This window comes from Panthera leo, chromosome C1 (assembly GCF_018350215.1).
Source record: "Panthera leo isolate Ple1 chromosome C1, P.leo_Ple1_pat1.1, whole genome shotgun sequence".
In the NCBI taxonomy this organism is placed as follows: Eukaryota; Metazoa; Chordata; class Mammalia; order Carnivora; family Felidae; genus Panthera; species Panthera leo.
The window spans coordinates 9,020,155-9,042,727 of NC_056686.1; the positions used below are offsets into that span (position 1 = coordinate 9,020,155).

Here is a 22,573-nt window from a genome sequence, read left to right on the forward strand (position 1 = left end):
GAACAGAAATACCATTGTGAGTGAGGGGGTTAACATGTTCTCTGGATTGGAACTTTTGAACGCTTTCTGTGTCTCAAGAAGAATTGCTCTTCTGTTGGGATTTTGTGTGTCAAATATAAATCACTTCACAGTGTTTAAAGGCTTGAAATATTTTCCAGAAAAGGGATCAGACATACTTTGGCTTTCCAGTTAGTGCATAGCTCTGACGATCTGTGTTCAAAATGGGATGGAAAAATTTTACTGAGGGCAACATTTTTTCTCTATTACAAAAGAGTAAAGTGTTTCTGTGAAAAATGCTGTGTCTGTATGAGGGAGCCATGCATCACTGTGCCCTTTTTCTGGAGGCATTGAGCCAGGTTTAGGAGAAACCAGAGACTAGAGAAGCCAGCCTTAAAAGCATCTCAGAATCCGCTTTTCCTGAGTAGAAGCCCCCTTTAAAGGCAGGAAGCCAGGCACATGTAGTAGCTAGAGCCCCACTCGCTTTTTAGCTCACGGAACAAAGTTCAACCCAGAAAACCATAAAAAGGTGTCTCTAGCCCTCTTTCCTTCTGTCTTACCCATCTCTGCCTACTAATATCCTGGTAGGGCCACACTGTGGTTTGAGACCAGGCCTGGGGTCGTCCTTGGGTTTTCAGCTCAAACAGAGAACTTGGGGTGATGGGGGCTACAAAGCCAATTTTTCTCCATCCCCGCCCCGAACTCCACTTCCAGAGCGCATGGGGTTGGTTGTACCCACATACAAATGTCATCTTACTTGTTCTCCTCCTCAGGCTAAAAGATCGGGGCTCTCTTTTTAGTTCCAGCTGGGAAATTAGTACTAGTATGTAAATTTGGTGTTCATAAAGAAGTGATCCGAGACATCAAAGAGTGCCTTAGTGATCTTCTTGAAATAGCCTGTAGGGAAGGCAGCTGCCATTTCCTGAACACCGGTTATGTGCCTGGTGCTTTATCTTTTACGGTGTTGATATTTCTCATTTTGTAAGTGAGGAAACAGGCTCGGAGAAGGTGGGCGACTTAGCCAGGATAAGTGACTGGATTTAAGCCTCTGCTCTTTCTACTCCACCTGGATTTCTCAGCCTCGGCACTATTGACGTTTTCGGTTGGGACACTTCCTTGTCGTGGGGCCGTCCTGTCTGTTGTGGGATGTTTAGCAGCAGCCCTGGCCTCTGCCCACTAGATGCCGATAGCAAACCCCCCCCCCCCCACCGCCCCCACCCTGCGTCGTGACAGTCACAGATGTCTCTAGACGTTGGTTGCCCAAAGTCTCCTGGGGAACAAAGTCACCCCTCGTTGAGAACTGCTGGATCACACCATCCTGCTTTCTTATGGCATAAAAACATGATTAGCTTTCGAAAACGCACACTGAATATTTTATTAAACCGGTGTTCAGAGTTTATTGTACTCAGAACGGTCAATGTAAAAAATACTGGAAAAACACCTTCCCAAGCTGAGTACTACACTTGTAAGTTAGTAAAATACATTTCTCCTTTCCTACTTTATTGATTGATTGATTGACTGATTGATTGATTTTTGGGGTCGTTTTCTTGCAGATCTACGAAGGACTCATCCTGTTTTACGGTAGTCCTCAACAACCTTCGCGTGTTTCTCATATTTGACTGGCTGCTGTTAGTCCATGATTTTCTCCACACTCCCAGCGATACTAAGAAACAGACTAATGTTACTCCTTCTCGCCGCCACCGTAACCCTAGCAGTGAATCTGCTGTCGTCCCCAAAACTGTGAAAAGTGGAGTAGTTACCAAGCGGTCTTCCCTTCCTGTGTCCACAGAAAGGCATCTTGAGGTCAAGGTCAATGTAACAGGTGAGCCTATATAGGTGTGAGTCACTCACTGATTCTTAGTCTGAATGTTAGGCTCGGTGTGTGTCTTAGAGGGTGATTTTTCTGTTGTTTCCGTATTTTGACGTGAGCACTTACACATTTTCTTTTTTTTTTTTTAACACTTTTTTTGTTTTTAAATATTTATTTTTGAGAGAGAAAACGAGAGAGAGCGAGAGCGAGAGTGTGCAAGTAGGGGAGGGGCAGGAAGAGAGGGAGACAGAATCCGAAGCAGCTCCAGGCTCCCAGCTGTCAGCACAGAGCCCGACAGGGCTCGAACTCACGGACCGTGAGATTGTGACCTGAGCCGAAGCCGGACGCTTCACCTACTGAGCCACCCAGGTGCCCCAGCACTTACACATTTTCCTACAGCCCAGCAGGTGTCATAGTTGTTGACCTCCATGTTCTGGTGTGAGCTCCTGGCTCTCCCTCAGGACTGCAGGGTTTCTGGGCCTTCTCCTCTGCTTGCCCGTCACCCGTGCCCAGCTGGAGCGCCACCTGGGCAGTGGTCTTTCCCCCCAGTGTTGAATCTGGCTTCAATTTTCTGTTTGATCTTTAGTGCTCCAACAGATGTGCCTTCCTGAGTTCAGGCAAATTTGGTATGTGAAAATCTCTGTTTACATGGTAAATAAGTGAGGGGATTGTTATTTCCTTTACAAAAAGAACATGTTCCCTTACAAACAGATTTACTGGGGTTTTTGTTAACTGGTAAACTCTTCTAGTATATCTGCGTGTATTTACCTTGTGTTGGTGACATACCCCAGCTACTGCTTAATGGTTTGGAAGGAGCTGGCCAGCGTAGTGCATCGTAGATGGATTGAGTTTCAAAAGTTCTATCTATACGTGGTTTTTGATGAAAATAAAAAGTAAATTTGCCATGTACAAATGAGTAGAAAGTTGTCTGCTTTTAGTAATTTTGGAAAAATCTACCTTAAATTCGTGTGTATTCTTTGTAAACAACTCGAACAGCTATGTGGATGATGTCACGCCTTACACTGGCTGACCAACATTAGCGTGTCAATCTCCTTCCTGGGATTTTAAAACAGGTCACTGCTTGGAGAAGGGCCGATTTCCTGGGCTTCTGAATATCTGATCTGGCCTCTCAGGAGACTCAGCTTAAAAATATATTCTAAAGAGAGAAGGAACTGCCTCGCAGTCTTTTCTGCTTGTGCAGTGTTCTGTTGGCTGAGCTGGGCCTGGCCAGATATAGAAACTGTTCGGAATGGTGGTGAAGCAGAAGGTCGACGAATGTCCTGGGAACAAATCTTTCTGGCTTGTGTCCCCCTCTGCCCCCCCCCCCCCCCCCCCGGTGTAAATGTGTTGCTAGTTTGCAACAGTCTAATGCTTCGCAGCTTCCCAGCTTCTGCTTGGTTGACAATGCTGTCTTTTCCAGGCACAGAGTTTGTGGTTGTTGAAGATGTGTCCTGCTTCGATACCAATGCCATTATTCTCAAAGGCACTACAGTGCTCACCTATAAGCCCCGATTTGTCGATCGCCCCTTTTCAGGGAGTTTGTTTGGCATCGAGGTAAGAAGTCTCCGTGTCGATCAAAACACTCAATGGTTTGGCTTAAGAGAAAAGGCTCTGGAAGAGAATTTTAGCTCCTCAGCTTTCATTAGGGGAAGTGATTGGCGGAGTTGGTGGACTCTGTTCCTCTTCTTTGTTTTGTCCTCAAATCTACCAGGTTATTCTAACATGTGAATCCAGTCCTCCAGCATCGGGCTGTACGTGTGCTGAGGGACTTGACCTCTTTCTCTGACACCCTCCCTTCCTCAGGAAGTTAAGGGAGACTCTGCTCATCCCCATGACCCTGTTAGGCCCCTGCTGTGTTCACTCCTTCTAGCGGTCTAGTCCTTGGCAAATGAGTGAAGGTGGGGAGGTGGGCCTCGTTGCCCTCACGTCCCCTTCCCCACATCGAGTCGTTGTGTCTTTGAAGACCTAGGGCTCTGTGGTCATTATAAAGGTGTTAAGGATTTTATGTATTATCCTTTTAGGAACATCTAGTCTGTAAAAGGAACTCTCTAAAGAGTCACACATGACCTCACAGAGTGAATCTCTAATAGTGCTGCTTCAGGCTCTGCTTTAATCTCACGAAGGAGATACTTTGCACTGGAGTGGCCTTTGCAGCCTGAAAATTACATGATGCAATATTCAGCATAAACTGCTCTGCTTGTCTTAAAGCCGGGGGTTGTGGAGACGGAAGGAGAAATGAGGCACATTATTATTTCTATTAAGTATTCTTAATTCACTGATCTCAGCTAACGTTCCTCTTGTTATAATATTGGAATATTTGGTCTGGGTTTCTCATCATTTCCTTTCCCTTTATGATTGAACTTTTCATGCCCTGTTCTTTCTAGTGGTGTTTCAGAGTTGAATGAACACAACTTATTTTCACCGTCAGCAACATATGGTACTTTTTTTCCCCTGCATCAGATGTAGCTGAATAAAACCGGTAGAGATTTCACTTCTCAATCACTTGTTTCTCTCGTGTAGGGAAACTGAGGTTTCCTCCCTCTCCCTCTCCCCCTCCCCCCCTCCCCTCCCCTCCCCTCCACCCTCCCCTCCCCCCTCCCTTTCCCCCTCCCCCTCGTGCCCCCCCTCCCCCCCACCCCGGTATAAATGTGTTGCTAGTTTGCAATAGTCTAGTGCTTCCCAGCTTCCCAGTGATGCGAGTTGATCATGAAATTGTAGTTCATCTGCTTTCCAAGCCATTCCAGTACCAGCTCTGAATGGAAAACGTTGGTGATTGATTAATGAACTGTCAGGTACAGTTGCATTTTGTGTAGCCAGAGCCCCTGAAGAAAAGAGAAAAATGAAACTTTTTTTGCTCCAAAGTCTTACAAGAAGTATATGGCAAAATATTTGAGATTCCTGGAAATTCCTTTTAATTTTGTTCCTGCAGCAGCACAATTGGATCTGAATTTTAAGACCCCTTTGGTATATGACTGGGGGAGAATAGCACTAGAAAATGCCCTCCACCCTCCACAAAGGGGAAGAAGCAAGGGAGACCAACGCGAATGCTTTCTCCTGTACTGTTCTTGAAGCACAAAAATAATTTGGTCCTAGAATGGGAGTCGTCTCTCCCTTCTCTCTCCCCATAGATATATTTATTGTTAAACATTTTATTATAGAACATTTCAAACATATACAAGTGAACAGATTAATATAATGAGCTCTTATATATGCATCACCAGCTTTAATAATTAATGTATTTATTTTCAATTGTGAAACAATAATTATATCACCTAAAATTTGGAGGAGGGGAGAGAAAAATTACCTATCCCTCTGTACAGAATCTCTATGGACATTTTGATGTGTTTCTTTCCTTAAAGTCATGGCATAATATTATTTTGATTGGGCTGCTTGTTCACATATCCATGTTGTAACTATCTGCCTACATTCCATATGGTCTTTTTTTTTTTTTTTTAAGTTTATTTATTTTGAGAGAGCAAGAGAGAGAGAATCCCAAGCAGGCTCTGCACCATCAGCACAGAGCTTGACATGGGGCTCAAACTCATGAACTGTGAGATCATGACCCAAGCCGAAACCAAGAGTTGTACGCTTAACCGACTGAGCCACCTAGGCCCTCCCCCCGCCCCCCACCGCCATGGTCTTTTTAATTGTCCCTTTTATTATTATTTTAATTTAATTTTAATTTTATTTTTGAGAGAGAGAATGTGAGTAGGAAAGAGAGGCAGAGGGGGAGAGAGAGGATCTCAAGCAGGCACCACACTCAGCACAGAGCCCGACACAGGGCTTGAAGCCACGACCCTGGGATCATGACCTGAGCCGAAATTAAGAGTCGGAAGTTCAACTTACTGGGCCACCCAAGCACCCCTTTATTACTTTTAAATGATCGCAAAATATTCCGTTGAGTAGATGTGATATGATATAGGTTGCTCTTAATTTTTTTTTTTATTAACTATGAAATAATGGTTCGGTGGTTTTTTTTTTTTTTAATGTGTTTTGCATTATTTCTATAGGCTAGTTCCTAGAAAGAAGTAGAATTATTGGATCAAGGGGTGTGAGATTTTTAAGTCTTTTGCCGTGGATCAGTAAATTGCCTTTTTTATATGGGTGAACCGTTTCACGTGCTCCTGGCAGTGGGTGAGAATCCCCGGTTCACTCTCGACAGTGTTTATTTCAGCAGTTGCTATGGGTCTTTTGATACCACAGGGCTGATTGATACCAAGAGAGTGTTTTCTTTTTTTTCTGTTGATGCTTAGACTCTTCTAAATCAGACATTAATCCTTACTGTATTGCATTTCATTCTCTAGGTGTTTTCATGCCGACTAGGGAATGAACATGATACAGCTCTTTCAATTGTTGATCCGGTTCAAATTCAGGTGGAACTCGTGGGGAATTCTTCTTATCAGAACAGTTCAGGATTGATGGATGCATTCAATAGTGAAGATTTCCCACCGATCTTAGAGGTAATGATGAAAAATCTGTCTACACATCGATACACTCTCAAACACATTCCTGAGCCCGCACAACTTACTTACTCTGCTGAACTCCACATTTTTTTCACTATAGCAAATACAAAGTAAATAAGACCTTGTCTCTGTCCTAGAAAATCTTTCAGTCTCGTGGAGAATAAAAGAGCTGTTAATTGGTAGAATCTTGAAGTTTTATAAACGTTTATGGAAAGCAGAACGCAAGACAGGGAGGCATCTGGGTTGTGGGTGGAACCGAAGGTAGGCTGAGTCTGAGCGGAGGGGCAGGATGTCAGGAGGCAGAGGAGGAGACCATGCCACGTTGGCAAGTAGCAGAGCTGGAAGCGGAAGGGGTGCAGCTAACGCAAAACGGAGAGAGATCTCCCTAGAGCAAAGGTGCGTGGGAATGTGAGGACGCGAGCTGAAGAGAGGGAGGCTAAAGGCAGGCAAGGAAGGCTTGAGAAGGTAGTGTGTGATTTCTTTGACAGAGGAGGAACGATTCATTAATCCGCCTGAACCATGGGAGATTGAAGGATAGAGAAGAGCGGTGTTGATTTTTTTATCTTTAAAGAAAAATTTGAAATAGCGAATAAACAAAATGCCACCCCCAGACATTCCAACAGTCATCCCAGTTTGTGTTTTTTTTTGAAATGTATGTTTGTTTATTTATTTATTTTTTTTTTTCATGTTGGTTTATTTTGAGAGAGAGAGAGAGCACACAAGCAGGGGTGGGGCAGAAAGAGAGACGGAGAGAGAGAGAGAATCCCAAGCAGGCTCCACGCTGTCAACACAGAGCCTGACACGGGGCTCAGTCTCACAAATTGTGAGATCATGCCTAGAGCTGAAATCAGGAGCGTGGTGTTTAACTGCCCGAGCCACTCAGGAGCCCCTAATGTTTATTTATTTATTTTGAGAGAGAGCAGGCATGAGGAGGAAATGGGCAGACAGAGAATCTCAGGCAGGCTCAGCCTGCACCCTGTCGGCACAGAACCTGACTCAAGGCTCCATCCCACCAACTGTGAGATCATGACCTGAGCTGAAATCAGGAGTTCGACACTTAACCGACTGAGCCATGCAGGGGCATCCTGTTGTTGTTGTTTAATGTGTATTTATTTTGAGACAGAGAGAGAAACAGGGAGGGCAGAGAGAGAGAGAGCGTTCCAACCTGACACAGGGTTCAATCTCACGATCTGTGAGACCACAACGTCCCGATTGTGCTGGCATCTGTATTGCTTTTACCAATGGTAGCTATATTGCCATTCTCTGAGGCAGACTGGATTTCGAGAGGTATGGGTGTGGAACTTGACTCATTTCAAGTTACGTTGGAAGAAGAAGATCATTTTTGTTGAGTGGTCTGCTCGTTTTAGAAATTTTAAAAAATGAAGTAGATCAAAGCAAAATGGAGTAACAGAACTTTGCTTACAGGTAATCTCCCCACCCACCCACAGCCCACCCACAGCCATTCTCTGATTCCCTGCTTTGATGATTAATGATGTCCCCCCACCCACAGCCATTCTCTGATTCCCTGCTTTGATGATTAATATACTTGTAAGCAAATCATTGCTGTAGTAATTTTCCTAGCTTCATAGTTTTTATTTAGTGAAGTTTTATGAGCACTTGACCTCACAGCAGAGATGTCTTACCTCATGGCTCTTGGTGCTTCATTTCAAGATTTTCCCAGTCTTTGAAATGGAAAATTAGTGTAGTGTCTGTGGGACTTCTAGAACTTGAATTAGGAACTCTGCCTGTAAGAGGTGTGGACGTAAAAGCAAAGGCAACTTTAAAAACGTACGTCCTTTCAATTTTGTTAGATTCAGTTACAGGCCCTGGATATCAGACTCTCCTATAACGATGTTCAGCTGTTTCTTGCCATCGCCAAATCCATCCCAGAGCAAGCCCATGCTGCCGGCCCCGACGCAGTGGCCTTGGAGGCCAGCTCCGTTAGCAGTCACGTTCCCGGTGCGCCTCGAGCCGGAGAGGAAATCAGAGAAGGGACGAGACATACCCTAGATCCTGTCTTGGGTAGGTGTCGAGCTGTACGACCCACTCAGTCTTCTTAATGTCTATCCTTCTTGTTAACTTTCAAGATTTTCTTTTGCACAATTAAATTGTTCAGAGGATAATTACATGTCATTAAGTGTAATTATAAGTATGATCCTCTAACTTTTAAAAATTTAAGAACAAATACAACACCCCAAACCGGCTGTGCTAGCCGACACCAGTTTTCCTTTTGCCATTTCTTCCAGAGTTCTATAGATAATGCGAAGGTTTAGTTTTATACCTTGAGTTTTCCTCCAAAGCTATGTGGATGATTCTAAATGTCGGTTTTAAGCTTTTACAAACACAGTCAATACAGGGAACACACTCTTAAAAATTTCAAGGTGCTCCAGTTAGGATCCTGTTTTTGCCTAGAGAACTATAATGTTTTTGTCACCCGTTTCTGAATTTCTTTTCTTTTTTCTTCAGTTAGTGGATTAATTATATGCAATTATTTATAAAAATTATGTCCCGCTTTTTCCTAGAGTTACAGCTGGCTAGACTACAGGAGCTGGGATTCAGCATGGACGATTGCCGCAAAGCCCTTCTGGTCTGTCAAGGTAATTTGCACCCAGGTTTCCATGACCTGTTCATCTGGATAATAAGCTTGCTTCTCATTCCCTGCCTCTCCTGCTCCCACGAGGTGGCTTGGAGAGCTGGACTGTATTTTGAAACCCCTCCATGATTTTCTTTGGGCTGACCATGATCTTGGGCTGGAAGTGATAATGAGCAGCAGTATTTCTTAGTGGATGAGAACGTGGGCCCTGGAACCGATGCTTGGCTTCAGGTTTTCACTTTGCTGCTTTTTGGTTACCTGTTAGCGACTCGGGCAAGTTACTTAGCCTCTCGGTAGCAGTGCTTCCTTATCTGTAAGAGGAGGGTAAGACCACTTCCCTTGGAGGTTTGATACAAATATGCAGAGGCGCTATAGGTAGAGCACTTAAGGGAAGTGCCTGGCCCACAGCGGGAGCTCTAATGCTGTCAGCTGCTGTTGCTGCTGGTGGAGGCGCTGGCAATGCTGATAGTCACGACCGCCGAGTGCCCGTGTGCCTCGTCCTGTGTTCTCTTGAATTTTTATAGCCTTGCAGGTGGCCATTATTATCCCATTTCCGATAAGGAACCTGGCTCAGATAGATTAATTAACTGGCTTCAGGTCACCTATTAGTGAGGGGCTGAGTCTGCCTGGGTTCTTTCTACTGCAACATAATTTCCTTCCCACCTCCCTCTGTGTGTGGTCCTTTCTCTTAAAACAGGAAGATACAGCAAAAGCTGTGTTTTTTCTAGTCTACACTTACACGTACATTTTTCTGTTTCTTCACGTACTATATGTACCCATACGTATATATACATATAATACCGTGTATGTTGGCAGATTGTATTGCAAATACAATTTTATAGCCCTCTTTACAACACGGTTTTATTGAGTTATAATATTATTGCGATATACTTAATATCAGCAGCATCTTCCCATGTCATTAAAGTTATTTATAAACATTGATTTTTTTTTGACATTGATCAAATGATATATTTTAATTTATTTAACTGTTTTTTGTTTTTCATTCAATATTGTATACAATTCTGTAATAAATAGTTTTTGGTATGAACTTTTGTCTATAACTTTTATTTAGTATTTCCCTGGTAGAGAGACCTACTAGTATAAATCCTGGATCAAAGGTTATAGATCTGTTTTTCGGGCTTTTTATTCAAATTGACAGATCTTTTTCTGCAACATTGTGTACCAGGCGACACTCTGACCAATTACGTGTGAAAACGCTGCTCTCACCGCACGATTGTTTGTATTAACTGTTATCTTTTTCCTTCTGTGACAAATGACAGTAGCTCTAGTTAGCTAGTTCGATTAGCTTAATACCTCTTAGTGTTTACATTGTCTATTTTTTTCTCTTTCTCTAATAACAAAACATTTCTTTTCAATTTCTAAGAGCTTTTTAGATTTTTGTGAATTTTTATTTCTTTAGCAGCTAAGGTGTCGTTCCATCAGTTGTGAAAAAGATAACAATGACTAATGTTAATAGAGCCTTCAGTACGCGCCGGGCTCTGCTCCTGGAAGAGCTTTACTTGTGCTCATTTGTTTCCTCCTCATGGCAGCCCTGTCTGTGGGTGCTGTGGGCAGAGATCGAGGAACTTGTCCAAGGTCCAGCATCCAGTAGGTGCTGGAATCCGAAGCCAGGCCATCTTCCTCTAGAGCATATGCCCTTCACCACTCACCCCTGTTCTGTGCACTGGTCTCTGCTAATTTATAAATATGGGGTCGCATGGCTTTCCTTTCCTTTTCTTTTTAGCTTTAGCAATCTGGTTATGTTCAGAGGGCTGTTATCTAACGGTCGTGTGTCACACACATGCACTTCTCATAGCTGTCTGTTCGCAAGGAATTGTGATCGGTTGCGAAGACGAAGTGTAGTAGCACATCATTCTATGCAGCACTACATAGTGGGGTGCCTGGCTGGCTCAGTCCGTAGAACATGTGACTCTTGATATCAGGGTCACGAGTTGGAGCCCTACATTGGGCATAGAGCTCACTAAAATAATAATAGTAATAGTAATAATAATAATAATAATATAATAAAACCCTGCATGGTGAAGATTACGTACTTCCCTACTAAGTGACGTCTAGAATATGGATCCTGTCTTTTCCTCTTCTCTCCTTCGATGGATGTCATAATAGAGGAGGGATGGCTTCTGGAGGCATTTTGAACCGGATCATGAACGGTGGTGAACTTGAGTGGAAGATGTGCAAGGGGGGTACATTCTGTTTGCTTAAAAATAGAATTGCTATCATCACACTAGGTTTTTTTCCCCCTTTAAGTCTAAGAGTACATCTGGGAACAAGGTTCCTTTGGGCTGTCCAGCAGGTCCCTATGAACTTTATTTCTCTGTTTCCTCAATGAGTTGCTGGAGTAGCTGTGCGAACTGGCTGAACTGATCACCTTTACATTTTTTCGAAGGCCAACTGAAAAAGGCAGCAAGTTGGTTGTTTAAGAATGCTGAACCTCTGAAGTCTCTTTCCCTGGCTGCTGATAGCCACGAGAGCCAGGGGCCTGTGGCAGCCCAGCTGATCTCTGGGGTGGAGGTGAAAGCTGAGAGCGTGTGCATCTGTTTCATCGATGACTGCATGGACTGTGACGTTCCCCTGGCTGAGCTCACCTTTTCCCGTGAGTGTTGTCCTGATTTTCAGATTCATCTTGAAGATTTGCAGTGATTGCCAAGCCGTTTGCACCCCCCCCTTTTTTAAATGATATTCATCCTCCCCCCACCCCCCCTTAGTCGTATGGGTGAAATTTAGATAATAGTTTTACATATGTTTTTCATTATTTCTATTTTAAAGAAATGTGTGTTTATTTGCCATATGTGGCCTTCAGCCTCTAGTTTGGGAATAATAGAAATTGTCATTGATGAAGTTTCTGTTATATTAACAGCTCTACCTAAATCGTTGTTGGTGTCTCCATTTTGTTTATCATTTTATATATCTAAAGACTGGAGTGAGTACTGTTCTTAAAGATGTTTAAAAGCTAATGCTCTACCTTATATATGTTTGAAAATAAAACACACACAGTCTTACGAGAATGCTGCCCTCAGTGTCCTCCATGGGGCCCTGAGAGCTGTCTTTCACTAGCAAGTGACAAGGGTATGAGGACCCTACCCCAAATTGTGTCATTGCAGGTGGTGGTAGATGGGGCTTCTGAGGAGAGTACCCGAAAATCTCACCGCTGTGTTTACTTTTAATATTCCATTGTTTTGATCTTGCTAGCCTCTTTTCCCTTCAAGGAAAATTCCATCCTGGGTATTGAGCTCAACCTTTGACACACTGGAGAGGCTTCCTTTTCCCTGTGCTTCAAGGCACCACAAGGGCCACTTGATTGAAAGTAACAGCTGGAATTTTTGACTGAGTGTCTTTTCTGCAGGGAATAATTACTTCTTATTTTTCTGTGGTAATCTTAAAATTTTGAGCTAATATTCATCAGGACATAACTGCTCTCATCAGCCTGCCTTCTGATTTTCAGATATTCAGGGAGAAGTATGTTTTTTATGTTCCTGCAGACTTGAAATAACACAGATACACCTGCGTGCCAAGGCTGGGGCCAGAAGGAGACAAAGGTGGCATTTGCCTGAGGCACGACACTTAAAGGCGTGCCAGGAAACTCAGGAGCTATGACAAATAAAATTTTAACACAGTGGTTTTTTTTTTTTTTTTTTTAAGTCAGAATTCATGCCAAAAACCCAAGATGAACAAAATCTCAAAATTTGGTGTGCTTTCCTATGATTTCATCAGTATCAGCTGTGACTGACATCTCTTCACTGTGATTTAATCTGTGAAAGAAAGTTTTGGTTGTTCTCACCCCAGCGCTATAGTAAAATTTGCTTTCATTGCAGGCCTGAGTTTTCTGCAGCATGTAAGGACTAGCCCTGAAGGGTACGCCCACTTCACCCTTTCTGGAGATTATTATAACCGTGCTCTGTCAGGTCAGTATACAAGCGTATATTATCATGGGACTTAAAAAACACACTTCAATATTTGCCTGGGCCAATTTCTACATAAATTTTGCGTGAGGGAAAGGGGGTGGGGCTGGGCAGGGAAAGATGAAACACAAGTGACTGCATGAGCACAAAAGATGGAGACTTTTCATTTTCCTAACATATCTGATATGTTGCAACTGAGCTATTTAAACCCAAGGTTTCATATGAAGTTCATTGTTTTTGATTCAGGAGTTTGGCTCATTCTGGAATATGAAATTGCTAAGGATCATTTGGCCCCGATAGTAGCTAAATTTCTCCTCCCCCCCCCCTTTTTTTTTAAGTTTTTATTTATTTAAGTAATTTCTGTACCCAATGTGAGCTTAAATTCACTACCCTAAGATGAGTTGCATGTTCTTCCCACTGAGCCAGCCAGGTGCTCCTGATAGGGAGATTTCTGCCCGTAAGCCTTTTGTTTTTTTGTTTTATTAAAAAAATTTACATCAGAGAGAGAGTGTGCATGCGAACACAGGGAAGGGGCAGAGAGAGGGAGACACTGAATCCAAAGTAGGCTCCAGGCTCTGAGCCATCAACACAAAGCCAGACGCGGGGCTCGAACCCAGGAACCATTAGATCATGACCCGAGCCGAAGTCGGACTCTTAACCTACTGAGCCACCCAGGTGCCCGAAAACTTGAGTCTTTAAAACCCAGGGAGGTATCATTTTTCTCACCTATCAGACTGGCAAGAATGAAGTGTGAGACTATGAGCCGCACATAATTTCTTGCCATTCGAATTGTAAATTGGGGCAACCACTTTGGAAAAAATTGACAACTAGTAAGGTTGAGTATAAGCATGCTCAACAACCCAGCAACATACTTCTTCTAGGTCTGTACCCTGGAAGGATCTCTTGCTCATGTGTGCTCGGAAACAGATAGAAGACTGGTTGTAGTGCTGTTCCTCCTCCTCAAGGGGGTGTTTCTCAGAAGTAGAATGAGTATGTAGACTGTGGTATATTCATAAGTGGATTACAATTCAGCGGGGAAAATAAATGTGCCACAGCTACCTGGCAGCAATATGAGTGAATCTCAGAGGCATGTTGTTGGGCAAAAATAGGAACTTGCAGAAGAACACATACATCAGATTCCATTTATGTAAAGATCTCCAGTAGGACCGATTGACCAGTATGTTCTGAAGAAATGCATGTGTGTGTGGTAAAACGATAAGAGCAAGCATGTGATTAAAAACCCAAACCAATGTTTACTTGGAATTGGGTGGGAGAGGGTTGGTGGCAAGGGGGACTGACACGGGAGAGTGGCACTCGGGGGCTTCCAAGGAACTTTCTGTTTCTTAAGCTGAATAGTGGGTACAGGACTTTGTAGTAATTTTATTCTTTAAACCACATATATGTGTTGTTTATATACCTTTGGCACATATGATTTAAAATTAGAAATTTGAAAGACTTAATGAATTTCCAATTATGTTCTACCTATTTATTCAACCAGTGGATTTTTTTTTTTTTTTTTTTTAATGTTTATTTTTGAGAGGGCAAGAGAGAGTGAGCGAGAATGAGTCGGGGAGGGGCAGAGAGAGAGGGAGACACAGAATCCAAAGCAGGCTCCAGGCTCTGAGCTGTCAGCACAGAGCCCGACATGGGGCTCGAACCCACGAACCACGAGATCATGACCTGAGCTGAAGTCAGATGCCCAACTGACTGAGCCCCCCCAGGCGCCCCTCAACTAAGTGGATTCTCAACATAAGCAGGAGAATCAAATTTAGTAGTTACTTCAGCTGCTGTTAGTACTTTTCCATCCTGTGTCAGAGACTCCTTTTTCCATTTTGAGTGGATCAAAAGCAGGTCCTGCCTGCTCTTTCATAGAGAAGGCACATGCACTCTATGCCCTCCTTCCTCCCCCCTCTGGAAGACCATGTGGGGCACGTATCTGTCCGTGTAGTGATGTCCTCTAGCCTGCACAGGCATCCGTAGGGTGACCTATAGCTGAAGATGGTCCTTTCTCTGTGAAATCACATTGGAAATAGAAAGCTATTAAGCTATAGTTTGTCCTTGCTGAGCATTTGTGAACAGTGTTCCCCTATAAACTCTTGATATCTGCTTAACAGATGTCTTATTTCCTGTGTTCTTTTAGGCTGGGAGCCATTTATTGAGCCATGGCCATGCTCTGTATCCTGGCAACAACAGGCAGCTAGTCGTCTCCATCCTCCTCGACTGAAGCTAGAAGCCAAGGCCAAACCCCGTTTGGATATCAACATCACCTCTGTACTCATCGGTGAGTGGAAAGTTGTCTCTAGAAGATTGGTGCCTTTCTGTACATAAGTCCCTTGTCTAGAAGACTGTTAATCCTGGTTTAGCAAATACTCAGGCCCACACCAGACATCACTTACTCAGCATGGCTGCTTTCCTGATAAACCCTAACCTAGCCTCACGATTCTTCTCAACCCATTGCTCTAGAGTTGGCATCCTGTATTAATGCCGTCCGTGACCAAGCAAGAACTTAGACCATTTGGGCAACATAAATGTCCGTGATAAAAACTCTCTCCCCCACCATGCTTGGTCATGGGTTTTTGTTTTTGTTTTTGTTTTTTAATGTCCTAGAAGTGAGTTTAGATACATTTCTTTCCGGGTACTCACACACACAATAATTTTTAAAAGGTGTAATTTTGACCTTGTGTTTATAGTAGGATAAATTGCCTGTACTGTTTCCCATCAAGTTATCATGTTGACCTAACTCTGAAAATCACTGGGTTGAAGGATTGCCAAGCTAACGGTGTGTGTTCTGAAGGTTTCTTGGAAAACACCGACATGTACATTCCTGGATTTGATGTAGTGAGTTGGAACCACTCTATGCCTATATTTATATCATCGTAAGAAAAGAGTTACATTATCAAACAATCAGGTGTTGCCTGTCTTTGCTATGAAAACTCTCAAACTGTTTGAATTACTATCTACATGATCTGACTTTTGGGTAATACTGTGGTTATTTGAGTGATAACACGTACGACTGCAAATCTGCAAACTTTCTTCGGTGTGTGTGATCGAGGCTCATAGGATATCCATTGGCTTGTTCTGTGTCAGAAGAAGATGAAGAGAATGTATGGTGAAATGAGACCCTAAGTTTATTGATCGAAAAATTTTAAAACCGCTGTTTTACATGATCAGATTTCATTCATTAAATTTGTCTGGAAAATTGATCTCATGATACTGTATTATTTTTATCTGATGTTATTTCTTATATAATATATGCACCTGGAAGTTTAGGTGAAGTTTAGGGTAGTGTTTTGGAAAGCTACGATAAACAAGAGGTTACCTCGAACAAAAGAATTTTATTGATATTTCTGATGAGCCATTGTCTACTTAAAAATGTCTTCTAAGGGTGCTTGGGTGGCTCAGTTGGCTACGTGTCTGACTCTTGGTTTGGTTCAGGTCATGGTCCCACAGGCTGTGGGTTTAAGCCCCGCAATGGGCGCTGTGCTGACAGTGCAGAGCCTGCTTGAGATTCTCTCTTTCTCCCTCTCTCTGCCCCTCCCCTGCTCACACATACTCACTCTCTCTCTCTCTCTTAAATAAATAAAAAATAAATAAAATTTTAAAAATGTCTTCCAAAAGGCATTCTTGTCTGTGGTAAAGCTTTTTTTTTTTTTTTAATTTTTTTTTTTTTTTTTAATGTTTATTTATTTTTGAGACAGAGAGAGATAGAGCATGAACAGGGGAGGGGCAGAGAGAGAGGGAGACACAGAATCGGAAGCAGGCTCCAGGCTCTGAGCCATCAGCCCAGAGCCCGACGCGGGGCTCGAACTCACGGACTCACAGACCGTGAGATCGTGACCTGAGCTGAAGTCGGACGCTTAACCGACTGAGCCACCCAGGTGCCCCAAAGCTTTTTTTTTTTTTTTAAACCTCCAATTCCTTGCTCCTAATACCATGCTGAAACCCAGAAATATTACTGTGACTTCTTAGTGTTAAAATAAATCTTCTATATAGCCAACTATTGGAACTGAAAACCAGAAAGCCAGAAACCAATAACTCTTGTTCTAAAAAATACCATACCTTAGTTAGTAGAAAAGGTCTTTATCCAGGGGTGGTGCATCATAATTATTTTGTCAACCTGCCCTTCCTGTCACATTTCTCTAAACAGTAAGACAGTTCTCCTGGAGAATTGTCAGCTGGATTTCAGCCTCCCGAGTTTGGTGGTTTTGAGCAGCCTCCTCACTAGTTTTTTATGTCTCGAAACCCCATCCCTTAGCGTGACATACCACACTCTTCCCAAACTAACTCCCTTTTCTAGCCTTCTTTGCTATCTCCCTTCGCCAATATGTTTGGTGTGCCACAGTCACACCGAAGTATCAGTGTTCCCTAAAAGGGCTGTGTACTTTCGTGTCTTAGAATCTTTGCATTTGGACTTCTCTTGGCCCAGCACGTCCCTGCACCCCTAATCCCACTGGTAGACTCTAACCTCTGCTCATTCTTCAAGACGCAGCGCAAAGGTCCCCACACCTCTGAAGATTCCCGTGGACCTTGGCGTGTACTGTCCCACTTCTGCCAAAGCAGAATGAGCCTTCCCTGTTCTGTGCTCCCATAGAATTGTATTTATGACTTCGTTTTAGCTCCTTCCACATTGCGGCTTTGTGGTGATGGTTGTTTGGTTAACGTTGATTTCTTCCAGTGCAGCATGTTTTCCAGGGGACAGACTTTCTGAAAACCTAGCATAGCGCCTAGCATGCAGTAAGATGCTCAACAAAAGCTTGCTTTACTGAATAGAAATTATTTGACTTGAAGCCTTGATCTTTTCTATTTCTGTACTTAATATCTTTGGGGAATTCTTTCTAGACCAGTATGTAAGTACCAAGGAATCGTGGATGGCAGATTACTGTAAACAGGACAAGGAAATAGACTCGACCACATCAGAAGACTGGATGGGCTCTTCAGTGGACCCTCCATGCTTTGGACAAAGTAAGATTTTTCTCTTCCAGTGTCTGAGTAAATCACTGTTGACCAATGCAGCCATGTTTTATTGAGAAATCCAAATAGAATTGTCATTTTCTCTGGAAAAACCTACAGGAAACTCTGACTGTCTTCTTTAGTTCTGTTTTAATCTCTGCAGGAGACATTTTTCTGGCACAACATATTGAACTTTTGATATGGGCTCTAATTCCTCCACCTTTGTGGGAAAGCAAAGGTCTGTGATACACAATTTTCTAAATTCTGGTAACATTGCATATGAGCTGGCGTGCCTGAAAACGCATCAAGGTCAGCCGTTAGTGAGTGTGTTTCACTTGGCAAAACTTTCCAGTTGATTGGGACTTTTGGACTGGATTTTAAAAACTAACTTTACAGTTTTGTGAATCTAGAGGTACAGAGTTTGGGCATATTCTTGAAGGGAGGGCGGGCAGGATCCCATATGGAAGAAATTGTTAAAAGGAGGGCTCTGTATTGTTCATAAGGAAGAAAAGAATTGAATACCCAGCCTTTTGAAGAGAGGAGTCCGTTTGTTCTCTGTTAACGATATTTTCTTTCCTTAAATTTAATGCCTCACCATGAAGCTCTGATTTCCTTAGAGCTGGGGAGATTGTGACGGCCAACCGCGTGGTCCTTAGTTGTTCCACAAGCCATTGTCCTCCAAATTCAACTCAGCCCCAACTCTTTCAGTGTGGTTTCTTTGGGGAGTCCTGGCCGGGCTTCACATAGCTCATGAATGCTTAAATATTCCATCTGGTCTGCAAACATGTCACGGGAAGATGGATTTTCTTAGTTTATGAAGTATTTGAACTGGTTCGTCTCTCCTCAGGGTGTTTAAGTGGATTTTCTGTCTGCCTTGTATTTCTAGAAGGAGGGACAGGGAAATGTTAGCCATGCTTGCTCTCTGTATTCCCAGGCTGTTGCTTCTGAGTCTCAAGGTCATTGCTTAGGAGCCAGGGCTTTTCAGATAGCCTCAGCCTCGATTCTGGCTCCTCCTCGAACCTTCCCAATTTGCATGTCCAAAGAATGTAACAGTCTCCCCAGAAGACTCTAAGTAATCTTTGTAATATGTAGTATGTCCTAGAGAGAGTGTTTCTGAAGTTGTTACTCCTACAAGGGGATCTTGAATCCCGACCCCGTGTAAACACAGGGAAGACCTGATCTTCAGGATTCTGATGAAGGACTTTCTATTGTCCCCACCCTCCCACCTCTTTAAAAAACACTTTCTCCTCTTCCTTTATAGTTAATAAGCTGCCTTATCTGTGTTAAATGCCGGTGCTAAATTAAAGCTGGCTTTTTATTTACTTACAGATCTTTATGGTCACTTAGGCTTACAAAGGCATAGCTTTTTATTTAGACATAAGAGAATATACCTACATTTCCAAACCTCTTTCCTATTGGAGGTTCCTGGGTAGCACCACGTATGGCGGATGGGACTGTATTCCTTCAGCAGGTCAACTAAATTAAAACGGGGCATTTGTTTTGAAAGTCAGTAGACTTGAACCTTCTTGACCCGACCGCATCTCTTGGGTCCTGCTCACGAACATTTAGTCACAGTCCCCCCAAATTTGTGCATTTTCTTTGGGCGGGCTTCAGAACAAGCCCTTGAAAGAGAGATTCTTAATATGAAATCCCACCTGACGCAGCTGCTGGTTTCTCACTGTCTCTTTAGCAGGGGAGAGAAACTAGTGGCCTCATTTTTGACATCATTGTTGGCTCTGTTCAGTAGGGGCTGAGATTCCTGCAGGTAGACGTGGGTGGCATGAGTTTATGAGTTTTGTATCCAAAGGACATTTTATGGAAATATCAAATGTGAATATTCTAAAAGCTTCCATGCTTAATTTCTAATGTAAGTAATATCACGAGATAGCTCCTTGGCAGAGACTCTTTAAACTCGGAACACAGATGGACTCTTTCCCTTGAAATTTTGAGACCTGTGGGGGATTAGCCTCCTGCTGCTACTGCCTTTGCAAAGTGGACTGGAGCACCCAAGTCTGTCCTGACTGGTCTCGGGGACTTTTCCATGCCGTGTAAGAGCATACACGCTTTAAGTGAAAAATCCTCAAAAGGCTTTTCATTCTGTTTAAAGAGAACGTGGACTACGTTTTCTTTCCCCAGTTGAGAAAAAAGAGGGGCGTGCTCCTGTGACACATCGTCCACAGTAAAAGCCAGCATGAAAATGTCTCGCTCGCTTTGTCAAGTGCTCTTTTAGCTGTTAGCGGTCACTGAAGGGAATGATCCTGTAACTGCATGATGCTTGCGCTTTTTGTCACATGCTCTCTTTGTGCTAACGTTTTGGAGGTGAGTCTTCTTATTCACTGTATTTATTCTTACCCTCTAACTTTGTCTCTCCTGTCCACCAGGCCTCCCCCTTGTCTACCTTAGAACTAGGAGTACAGCCAGTCTGACTAACCTAGAGCACCAGATCTATGCTAGAGGTACAGTATAGCCAAGCGAGGGCTTGCTTTCTTTTCCTATTTGAAGAACTGCCTTGTGCATCAATTTTCTGTGAATGGGAGCCGAGTGGGACGTCCCCAGTTGGGGAAGAGCGCTTCCCACGGATGAGTACGGTGACCTATCAGAGGCAGGTGCCGTGCTGACTCTTAACGCTGCGTCGTCCATCTGCCCCAGCCCTCAGCTCCGCGGTGTCCGCTGCGCGGTGGTGCAGAAATACCCAGCGCCAGAGGTGATTTCTTACTTCGAAAAGCAAGTCAACGGAGGAAAGCCGCCCTCCGTCAGGCAGCGCTTTGTTTGTAGAATACCCAGCGAACGTTTATTCTTTTCTTACAGTTTTTTAAATGTTTTATTTACTTTTGAGAGAAGAGACAGAGCGTGAGTGGGGGAGGGGCACAGAGAGGGAGACACGGGATCCGAAGCAGGCTCCAGGCTCCGAGCCGGCAGCACAGAGCCCGACGCGGGGCTTGAACCCACGAACCCCGAGAGCCTGACCTGAGCCAAAGTCGGATGCCTAGCCGACTGAGCCATGCAGGCGCCCGTCAGTGAGTGTTTATTCTTAGGGCAATGCCAGGGGGTCTGGGGACTAGGAGCTATCCCGGTCAGCAATTGAGCTAAGAAAAAATTTCCCGGTAAATATTTGCTTAGAAACAAACTGATTTCTTTAGCTATAAATTGAGTGCTTCAGAGATAGAAAATAAAATGTTCTTTATTTCTGTCTCTGACCCTTTATTTAAGCTTTCTTGAGAATTTGACTAATGAGTAAATATGATAGAGGAGACCATAAACCTCAAGGATTTGGAATCCCACGATGTTCACTTCTTCACTAGTTTGAAGGAGGGCAGTTTATGGTTTATGTATGTACTCGGCTGACCCCAGATCCTGCCGGGTCGTGATGTATTTTGTAAAAAAGACCATTAGAGCTTCCTCTGTTCAGATCAGGAATATTCATACACGGGGGCAGTGCAGTGGGTTTTTTTCTGCCAGGGTCTTGTGCAGATGGATGTTTAGGGAGAGGATTCACAAAGGAAACCCGTGATTGAATCTTCACTTATTGATGGATTTATACTCTAAGCCTTTCTACCTCTGTTATTTAATCTCTCAGGCTAAGCAAAACCTTATTCCCCGTAGCTGATGAGGACATGGAGGCTGAGAGAGCCTGAGAAATTTGCCTTTATCCACATGACTAGCTAGGAGCAGACCTGGGACTTTAATCTGTTTCTTCTGATTTACAAGCCAGGTCCTTTCTGATAGACTGGATGCTTATAAAGCACGTTTATAAGGGCCACGTTGCTCTGTGAAACAAGTCTGGCAGGCTAGAACTTTCCTCAGCCACACGAAGCCCAAGTTGGACGTGAGGAGCTTCGGGTTCTCTTGGCCTGTGAAGAAACCAGGTCTGGTCACTAGACTAGAGGCAGAGTTTCTGGGGCCACAAGGGAATATGCTCTTCTCTCTTGGGTGGACTTGGGAGTTTTGTTCTCTTGTGTCGTGCCAAAGGCAGGTTCACAGCTGATTTGGGCCGTAGTGCAGGAGATGTCAGATTGTCCCCTGCTGTTGGGTTTGGATTTGTGAGCGCTCCGTGTATTTTTATTCTCAGAGAAGCGGGCTGCTGAAGCCTGTGCTTTTGTGTGTAATCCACGCAAGAAGCTTGGGGCCCTAGGCAGTGCGCCTCCCCAGGCTGTTTCATTCCAGAGCGGTGCGCTTGCGACTCTCTGGACGGGGAGTCCTAGCACTTCTTTCTGTGTGACAGTGTGATCAAAGCCATCTGCCAGCTGTTCTTTTTTAATCTCATTTGCAAATGGAAACTTACAGTCTGGCTCACAGTAGGCTACGAAGGCACATCTGGCTTCTTTTCCTCCTGGGTCCTTTATCTGCTGTCATAAAGCAGCCGTCTCCCTGCACGCCTGGTGCCTCTCAAGGTGCCACAGTAAGGGCTCTGTGCCCCTGCAGACAGCTCTTAAATCTTTACTCCCCCCTCTGCCCTGGTCACTAGCCTCATGGCTGTTCCTTAATTTTGTACTCGATGAGCTTTTTTTTTTTTTTTTTTTAAAGCCAACCTTGTGAATTAAGTGAGGCCATTGGTATGAGAGCACGAGAAATGGGTATATTCTGGGTGGTCATCTAGGAGATATTCAAGGAGATGATCACTGCAAGTAGGTGGGGCATCTCTAAAGACTAACTACAGAATTGTGGGGACGCCTTGCAGACCACTCTTCATTGGACCAACCGTTTCTTACACTCACTCCCCTGAGCCACTGTCCTTTCGGAAATAGAACTTGCCTTAGCTTGTAATTGCTTTTTTTTTTTTTTTTTTTTTTTTTTTTTTTGCAGCGTTTCTAGTAACTAACTTCTGAAAACTTTAGAAGGC

The 22,573-nt window shown here is 43.6% G+C and overlaps 1 protein-coding gene across 8 annotated transcripts in view; it reads left to right on the forward strand.

The window, feature by feature from the left end:
* Positions 1–22,573, forward strand: part of VPS13D (vacuolar protein sorting 13 homolog D) — a 266,928-nt gene that overhangs the window by 77,716 nt on the left and 166,639 nt on the right. For 5 of the 8 annotated variants that reach the window (XM_042954200.1, XM_042954203.1, XM_042954204.1 and 2 more), the window contains 10 exons: positions 1,551–1,819; positions 3,228–3,361; positions 6,112–6,267; positions 8,082–8,292; positions 8,793–8,867; positions 11,271–11,477; positions 12,697–12,786; positions 14,924–15,064; positions 17,623–17,745; positions 20,115–20,189. In XM_042954200.1, coding sequence (XP_042810134.1) covers positions 1,551–1,819; positions 3,228–3,361; positions 6,112–6,267; positions 8,082–8,292; positions 8,793–8,867; positions 11,271–11,477; positions 12,697–12,786; positions 14,924–15,064; positions 17,623–17,745; positions 20,115–20,189 — 1,481 coding nt within the window. The remainder of the gene's footprint in view (positions 1–1,550; positions 1,820–3,227; positions 3,362–6,111; positions 6,268–8,081; positions 8,293–8,792; positions 8,868–11,270; positions 11,478–12,696; positions 12,787–14,923; positions 15,065–17,622; positions 17,746–20,114; positions 20,190–22,573) is intronic. The other 3 variants (XM_042954201.1, XM_042954202.1, XM_042954205.1) reach the window with 1 other exon arrangement.